Here is an 8,887-nt window from a genome sequence, read left to right on the forward strand (position 1 = left end):
GCCACCACCAGAGCGGACTGTGTGACACCAGCGTGGCACAGCCGTGACGCGGTGTCATCATCGGGTGTCGCGTTCGGCAGCCAGCATCGGGTGTCACCGTCATGCAGAGGGGACAAAAGGACCCCCAGGGGATGTTGAGCCGAAGCTGGGGACACTGTAACCAGCTGGAGGACTTCCTGGAGAAGTGGGGACACAGCATCGTGCTGTCACACCACCAAAGTTGGGGACACCTTCATGGCACCCTGGTGGTGTCACGTACTGGAGATGGGGACACCCCCACAGTGTCACCCCCACAGTGTCACCCCCACGGACCACTTTGTTCCCATGGGTCGGGGGTTGACACCCCTCACTTTTGCAATTAAGGTTTATTTTTCGATAATGGGGGTTAGGGGATGTCCCCCCCCCATGTCCCCATGTAAACTAAGCATGCACCGCTGCAGTTTTCAGCCTAGGCTTTTAAGAGCAATGCCAGAAAATTCCACACCGCTCAGTACAAAGCTGTGCGATGATGAGAGTGACTCAAGCTCTGCCCAAAGGATGAAAAGTAGCATCAAAACGGCTGAAGAGAGGGGGGACAATGAGGCAAGGTAGCAATGCAGAGAAGTCAGGAGAACACCTCTGCCTTCTGGGATCAGCCTCTCTTCCCCCAACAGAGACGCCTGCAGGGTGAGGGGCACACGCTCACTTCTGCTCAGTGCTGCCCCGAGAAACTCAGACAGCTCGAGACAGCTGTTCTCTAACTCAGCGCGCCTGTGCTCAGGCCGTGCTACTCGCAGTTCTGTGCACGTGCTTTGCAGGCAGTGCGTTTATGGGCAGGGCCAAGGACTGGTGCATCCATTGCTTCTATAACCTGCAGCATCCCCTGATGGAGATGTGGGAGTTCTGACCCAGCGCCGCGAGTGGAATAACGAGGAGGTGGTGCAGCAGCTCACTGAGTGCCACTGGACAAATCAGGCCGTGCGCTCTTTGTGAATACAAAGCTCCAATTGTTTATTGATGGACTGCAACCAGAGTGCCAAGTTGGGCTGCTGCCACGAAGCCGCTGCCTTCTGATGCTCCTCCACTCAGTCCTTCAGCTGCAGCTTCTCCATCATCTCCACAAGGCTGTTCATTGTGGAGGACTGGAAAGAAAGAAAGCGAGCGTCAAAGTAGGACACCGCTTCCCCCAGCATTCTACAATCCCCTTCACGTCTGACAGACAGAGAACAACAAGAGCCGTGTCTGTGCTCACCGAGGACTCACCTCTGCACGTGCAGCGGCAGCTCTCAGAGCAGCCTTCTTCATTTCTGCTCTCCTCTCTTTTTGTCGTTGTCGTCTTGCTATAGAGAAAGAGGAGAGAAATTCAGTTTGTCAACAGCAAAACCGCAGAAACATGGGTACATGAAAACAGGCTAGGAAGCCTCTCAAGGAAGGGTATTTCCAGTGGGACAAGCAGAAGGCCGTCATGGATTTCATGGGAAAAGAGAGGGTTACACTTTCTGGCACTTCCTTGCCATTGGACTCGGCAGCCTTCTACTCTTTTCCCCTCTCCGCAGAGAGAAGGAGAAAGCAAAGCAAATCCTAAGCAAACTCCATGCACCTGATAAGGGAAGCACCTCACCAGGGCAGCTGCAGCACCTTCCTACCTCTTCGCTTTGAGGTCCGGAACCGCTCAGTCGGCGCTGGGGCAGGCCCAGGGTGTGTTGCTGGAGCTGGCACACCGCCTCTGCTCTGATGTGGGCTCTGAGCCTTCTCCCCATCGCGCTCCACCTTCACTTGTTTCTTGGCAGGCCACAGCTCTGCTTTTTGCTCCTCTTCCTCCACTCCCTTGCGCTTTCTTGCAGCCATGGTCTTGGAGAGGGAGTGGTTGTCAACTGCAGGGGAAGGTCTTTCCCCTCTGCTGGGACCTGCTGTTCCAGGAAGCCCTCCTGGAGCCTGGAGAGGAGCTTTCGCATACATCTTGCCGTTTGGCTCAGCACCTCTCCCTGTTCAAATCAAGCAAGGGGAAGCAGCAAGATTAAAAGAGAGTCACACACTGCCTTCGGTCTGCAAAATGGGCCACAATGCTAGGAACTCTCGAGTGTTCACAGCAATGGACCTTGGGATCTTGGCTGAACTGTGGGCCATTTCCAATTGGGACAGGAAAGGCAACTGTAATCCCCAGGGATTAAGATCTCAAGCAACACGCAACGACAGCAGTCCCAGGAAAGGACAGACAGAAAGCCTAACTAGAAAGACAGTGCACCAAACCCAGATGCTGCTGTGTGTCTGTACCTTTCTTGGGGGCTGTGCCACACTCCATGCTCCTCCCCTGGCTTCCTGCAAGGCTGCGCTTCACTGCAAGCCTGCTTGCATCAGCTTCTGTCAGAAAGGAAACAAGAAAGACATGAAGAGCATCTCTTTGGAGGAGCATTTTAGCACAGCCAACCACAAACTTCTGCTCCTCAAGCGTAGTTTCTTCAATTGGCCTTTCTGCTGCTACAACGCTGTGCCATTTCTGCAGTCAGCACAGATCTGCAGTGCCCCTTCTTTTCTCCTCCATCCCACACAGCCCTTCATGCAGCCCTATTTAGAGGCAGGTACCCACACCACAGCTCACAAGAGCTTCTTACCTGGGGAGGCTTTCCGTTTCCCCCCAAGCCCAGCACCATTCCATGGACGCGCAGGCTCCGTCCCTACAACAACAGATTGTGTGTTGATTTCACAGACACCAGGAGCAGCACTGTCCTGTTAGCCCACGTCCACCACAAAAACCAAAAGACACTCTTCTACAGCCAGAACAGAAACTGATCTTTAAACTGCAGTGCGCTTGCACAAAGCACTACTGCTCTCATTCCCGCTCAGGTGGCAGCAGAGGAACCCCAGTCTGCCTGACAGCTCTGCATGCTGCAGAGCAAAGCTGCGTCAGCACACAAAACGCTATCAGCTGCAAAAGTCGAGGCACGGATTTTTTGTCCCTACAGGGAATGCACTCAGCTCTGAGCACCACCACTTACACACACACTTCTGTCTCACTGCTGCCATCTGTTGCTGTTGGCCTCTCTAATGCTTCCACCATGGTTACCGGACATCCCTGCAGTGCTGCACCGCTCAGAAGTAATACTTAAAATGCATTCTTCCATACTTCATGACAGAGGACTGCAGAGACTCACTTTTGCGTGGTGCTAAGGATGGTCCGTCCCCATCGCGTCCCTCTGTGCGCTGCAAGGCGCTGTTGGATCTCTGGCAGCCTGCTGGGTGCTGCTCCCTAGCACAGGGAACTGTGCCGCGCTGCTTCTGAGGAGAGAAATAAAGGGCCATGGAAATGGGCACCCAACGTTTGCAAAGAGATGCAGTGTTCCAGATGGTGCCAGAGATGGGTATCAGAGTGCTGAGACGTTAGTTATCACTAACGGAAACATTTGGGAGCGCATTCACAACATCTGCACGCGCTGCAATTTCTGGGCATATCCAGCTTTCTCATCGTTCAGGTGGAGAAGACGGGCGCTCTCAGACATCACTTCGGGGGGTTAAACCAACACACCTGCAAACACCAGCATTATTCCGAGGGAAACAGTGACTTCAGGTGCCACAGTTCAACCCATGCAAAATTACCGTACACAGCCTTAGCTCTTCACCACTATTTCTTCCCCACCCTTTACTACTGCAGGCAGCTAGAACAAACTTCTCAGCAGAAACCCAGGGCAGCTGGCAAACCATAACCAGGCACAGCTGGCAGGAGGGCAGTGCCCGCTCTCTGCTCCCACCCTGCCCCAGCAGGTTAAGGAGCCTGGCAATGCTGTCCTGTTGCTGCAAGTGCACAACCCAGCCGCTTACTGAGCTAACAAAGGACCAGCAGGGCTCCCCCTGCTTCACCCCTTCCCCTCCAAAACCAGAGAAAGGAGAAACCCAAGCGAAAGAAACCCAGCCATACCTTTCCACGCGCAAAGCAGCGATGGTAACTGCGTCCGTCTCCCTGCTGAGACATGCTGGGGAATGTCTCAGGGGAAGCTCAAGTTCCCGGGGTCCTCTCCACAGGGACTGCCCGCACTGTTGGAAAGAGCTGGCTTCACTCTCTCTTCAAGTGCCTCGATCCCCAAAATCTCCTTTTGGAAAGGAAAAAGGAACCCTAAGGAAAGAACCTGCAAGTGAAAAACAGTGAGGAAGAAGCATTTTCCCAGCATTCTTCTGCTGTGCAGTTTAGACTCTCGGGCAGGGCAATGTCTCGAAACCAGCTGGTTACAAGGACTGTCCCCAAAATACACCCAGCTCCTGTACAGCTGCCATGATTTCTGACAGCAAGCGTTCTCCATCTCCTCAATAGTTACGCGCCTTGAAGCACATGGCTGGTGTTGCTGTCCTGAAGAAAACTCCCTCTGTCTCACCGCCAGCCAGGACGAGGGCTGATGCAGCGTGCCCACCCCAGCCCAGCTTTCCTGCTGAGACACCTCCCGGCAACCACCCAGCACCAAACCCAGCTCACCTGCTCGGCCTGCTCAGCCTGAGCTGTGCCCAGCTCACGCACACGCCGCAGCGGTGCTTCCGACGGGCTCTCGCAGGGTGATCTCTCAAGGAAAGCTCACAGCTCAGTCTCTGCGTGCAGCACGCTCACCAGAGCACCAGCTCTGCTCACCAGCTGTGCCACAAACGCTCCCACCTCGGCGATGACTGTGACCTCAGCGAGTGCCCGCATCACTTCTGTGCTTCCATCATAAGCAAAGGGCGTGCTCACCTCCCAGATCCAAATTTTAGGAAACCAACACCACGGTCTCCCAACGGGTTTATTTAAGTAAAAGAACAGAGAAATTAAGATGACCCTCGTGCAGCCAGTTCTTGCTCAGGTGCTGCACGATCGGACCAAGGAGATGTTACCCCCAGGCTGCCTCCAGCTTGGAGGATTTGAGCTCCCAAGCAACCAGCAAGCATTTGGACGTGCCCTCCCCCTGCTTTTTACAAGGATAGACGAGTCCTTCTTGGGATGCCAGCTATTCTGCAAAGGCGGAATAGCTCTGTTCTTGGGCCGCAGCTCCATGGCCACGCGCTTCTCAAATACTGGGGCTGCATTACCTCCTGGGCATCCACACGTGCTCTGACTCTCCCGCAGGGTTTCTGGCTTCCTGCTGGGGAGCTTCTCATCTTCTGCAACATCATTCCTGCCTCCTCTGGTACCATCCTGGGAGATGCTGCGGAGCTCATGAGCCGGAACTACCTTCCTCCCATCAGCAGCTGCTCTTGCTTTAAAGAAGTGCCAGCACCTACGAATCAGCTTGGAGAAAGTAATTCTGGGGACCCAGAGACACTGCAAGTTTCAATGCAGCTCCCACAAGAACGCTGCTGTTAAATCCATAGAATCATAGAATGGATCAGGTTGGAAAAGACCTGAAAGATCATCGAGTCCAACCGCAACCTGACCATACTTCCCTAACTCTAACAACCCACCACTCAATCATGTCCCTGAGCACCACATCCAGAGCTCTTTAAACACGTTCAGGGACAGCCAGGACACATACCCAATTAGCCAGGACTGCTGAAGGATGATGGAGAGCGGCTTGGCAGCCACGTCTGCCAACCCCCTCAGCACCCCAAGGTTCAATCCATCCGGCCCCATGGCTTTCAAAGCAGGTTTTGTTTCTTTAATTATTGTCTCCCATTCTATCTTTTCTTTTAGAAAGGAATCTAAAAGATGAAAAGTAAGAAAGTACTAAACAAAATGAATCAAAAGAAATGAAAAAAGGAAAGAAAGGGAAAGAGATGAAAAGAGACGGAAAGAAAAGGGGAGAGGGAAAGAAAAGGGGAGAGGGAAAGAAAAGGGGAGAGGGAAAGAAAAGGGGAGAGGGAAAGAAAAGGGGAGAGGGAAAGAAAAGGGGAGAGGGAAAGAAAAGGGGAGAGGGAAAGAAAAGGGGAGAGGGAAAGAAAAGGGGAGAGGGAAAGAAAAGGGGAGAGGGAAAGAAAAGGGGAGAGGGAAAGAAAAGGGGAGAGGGAAAGAAAAGGGGAGAGGGAAAGAAAAGGGGAGAGGGAAAGAAAAGGGGAGAGGGAAAGAAAAGGGGAGAGGGAAAGAAAAGATGGAAAACAGAAAACAAAATGAAAAAAGGAAAAAAAGGAAAGGAAGGGAGGAAAAGAAGAAAAAGGAAAGGAGAAAAAACCATCCTTCCATCACCATTGCTACCACAAGCACTAAACCATATCCTGTAACTCCTAATCCAGATGCCTCTTGAACACTGCCAGGGACGGCGACTCCACCACCTCCCTGGGCAGCCATTCCAGTGCCTGGCTGCTCTCTGAGAGAACAAGTTCTTCCTTATGTCTAACCTAAACCTCCTCTGGTACAACTTATGGCCATTTGCTCGGGTCCTGTTTGTTGCCTCTGAGAAGAAGCCAAACCCCTCTTCATCACAGCCTCCATTCAGGAAGTTGTAGATTGCAATGAGGTCTCCTCTGAGCCTCCTCTTTTCCAGACTAAACAACCCCAACTCCTTCAGCTGCTCCTCGTAAGGCCTGTGCTCCGGACCCCACACCAGCTTTGTTGCCCTTCTCTGGACATGTTCCAGGGCCTCAATGTCTTTTTGTAGTGAGCGGCCCAAAACTGAACACAGTGCTCAATGCGTGGCCTCACCAGGGCTGAGTACAGGGGGATGATTCCCTCCCTGCTCCTGCTGGCCACGCTATTTCTAATGCAAGATGCTGTTGGCCCTCTTGGCCACCTGGGCACACCTCTGTCCCTGGAAAGGTGATGGAACAGCTTGTGCTGGATGCCATCTCCAGACAACTGGAAGAAAAGGAGGTTATCAGGAGTAATCAGCAAGGGTTCACCAGGGGGAGGGCATGCTTGACCAACCTGGTAGCCTTCTATGATGTTGTCACTGGCTGGGTGGATGTAGTGCATGTAGCCTTTCAGCAAGGCATTTGATACCGTCTCCCACAACATCCTTATGACAAAGCTGAGGAAGTGTGGACAGATGAGTGGACAGTGAGGTGGGTTGAGAACTGGCTGACTGGCAGAGTGCAGAGGGTCGTCGTTGGCGGTGCAGAGTCCGGTTGGAGACCTGTAACCAGCGGTGTTCCTCAGGGGTTGGTGCTGGGTCCGGTCTTGTTCAACATCTTCATCAATATCCTCGATGAGGGAATAGTGCTCACCCTCAGCAAGGGTGATCTGTGAGGCCCCGTGTACTGAAAGGCAGCCACACGGTCTCCCATGAGCCTTCTGTTCTCCGGGCTCAACAAGCCCAAACCTCTCAGTCTCTCTCCAACGGAGACATTCCCGATGCTTTGAAGCCTTTGAAGTCACGTTCCTGATGTCCAAGTTACGTGCCCATCATGTGTTAATGCTGTTGTGCCAATCGGTGGGCTCAACAGCTGCAACAAAGACACCAACGTCTTTGGGATAGGCTTATTTTACTGCCTATGACAAAATAAAACCAACAGTAATATTGGCAGCGTCTATAGCCAAAAGAGAAGCTTAGCAGTAAAGGGAATAAGCAAGGCAGTGGGCCTACTCATTGCCACGTGAACACAGTGGTGAAGAAAGATCCACGACCAATAGCCCCAGCACTTTACCATCAGCCAGATCCGCAGTCACTGGGGAGCCCCGTTTGCAGGGAGGATCTGAAGAACCCCTCCCAGCCATGGGGAAGTTGCACAGCAATGCATCCATCCCACGAGTGAGGCATCCAGAGCCGCTGCAAGCAGCTCCAGCCTTTCTAGCACAGAGTAAACCAATGTACGGAGCAGTCCGGGGGAACAGCCGCTGCCCTCTTTCTCCTCTTGGTTTTCGCCCCGAAGCCTGGCCAGGGCTCAAGGGGAACAAAAGGCGTCGTGCTGTCAATCTTGCTGTAGCACGGGCCTCTTTGGCAAGACTGTCTGCCCAGCCCCCCCGCGTCGGGCTTCGTCGGGTAACGAACTCAGCAGCAAAGCTGCCCTCGGCTCCTCGGGGAGAGCCCGCCGTCGTCACGGAAACGCAGCGTGACAGCACCGCAGGTCCCAGCAGCCCGGCTGATGTCACCGGCGCCGTGACTTCCTCTGCCTGCCCTGGAGCCGCAGCCCGAGAGCTTTCCGGCCCCCGGCCTCCCTCTCCCTGGTCAGCGCCAGCACCGCCAGCTTTCTTCTCGGACAGACGTGAATACAGAAAACGGCAGTCGAGTCCTCCGCCCGCGGGGCAGCGGCTCAGCACGGCGCTGCTGACCGTTCGAGCCGAGCCGAGCCGAGCCGGAACCGAAGGCGGCCGCCCGACTCTGCCGGGCTCGAACGCGTCTCGATCGGCGGGGTCGGTCCCTCTCTTTCGGGGCTGCCCGGCTCGGCCAGGAGCCGCTCCCGGACACCGGGCGTCCCGCCGCTCGCAGTCAGCCGCCGGTTCTCAGCCGGCGGCGCCCCGCCGCGACGCCGACTCCGGAGGACGGCTCCGTTCTGACGCGGGACGGACGGGGCCCCGAGGCGCGGGGCGGGCGGCGGCGGGGACGCGGGGCGGCGGAGCGCCGCTTTCCCGGCACGGAATCCCGCGGCCGCCATTGGCGGAGAGCCCGCGCTCGGCCCCGCCTCTCCCGCTCTCCTATTGGTCGGCCCGCGGAACGGGGCGGGCGCTCTCGGCGGGGTCGTTTGCGCCCGCGGTCGCGCCGTCATTGCGTCATCACCGCGCGCGTCCCGCGTGGCCCAGGCCCGGCTGCCCGCGGCGCTGCCCCGCGCCGCGCGCCCGCTCCGCTTCCGGGGCCCCGGGGCCCGCGCCCCCGGATCCTTTTCCTCCGCGCGGCCTTCCAGCCGCTCTGCCCCCGGCCTGCAGAGATGCCTCGGGTCGTCGTGACCGAAGTGCGGGACCGGCGCGTGGCGGTGTTGAACGTCGTTCCGTTGGCATCAGCCGTCGGTCAGCCCGTCCAGAGCCCTGTGCGGGGCCTTCGTTTCCTCAGGCGGATAACGGGAGGATGCCGGAGCCGAGGGGCGG

General features: G+C 55.7%; 1 protein-coding gene across 6 annotated transcripts; it reads right to left on the bottom strand.

Annotated features, from left to right (window-relative positions):
• Window positions 1–965: 965 nt before the first annotated feature.
• Window positions 966–8,356, bottom strand: LOC149915164 (zinc finger CCCH domain-containing protein 11A-like). Of its 6 annotated transcripts, none has more exons than XM_090123554.1 (9): window positions 6,572–8,355; window positions 4,442–5,213; window positions 3,893–4,100; window positions 3,132–3,255; window positions 2,592–2,654; window positions 2,254–2,340; window positions 1,626–1,964; window positions 1,243–1,319; window positions 966–1,121 (listed from the first exon to the last, which is right to left on the bottom strand). In XM_090123554.1, exons 3-9 carry the CDS (start codon window positions 3,944–3,946, stop codon window positions 1,065–1,067), a joined length of 801 nt encoding a protein of 266 aa, XP_089979680.1. In that variant the 5' UTR covers window positions 3,947–4,100; window positions 4,442–5,213; window positions 6,572–8,355; the 3' UTR covers window positions 966–1,064. The 6 variants fall into 6 exon arrangements, with proteins under 6 accessions (XP_089979680.1, XP_089979681.1, XP_089979679.1 ...); XM_090123555.1 differs by having other exon boundaries at window positions 6,794–8,354; XM_090123553.1 differs by having other exon boundaries at window positions 3,893–4,008; window positions 4,442–8,356.
• Between the last annotated feature and the right edge of the window lie 531 nt (window positions 8,357–8,887).

This window comes from Phasianus colchicus, chromosome 23 (genome assembly GCF_987193195.1).
Source record: "Phasianus colchicus chromosome 23, bPhaCol1.hap1.1, whole genome shotgun sequence".
Lineage (NCBI taxonomy): Eukaryota > Metazoa > Chordata > Aves > Galliformes > Phasianidae > Phasianus > Phasianus colchicus.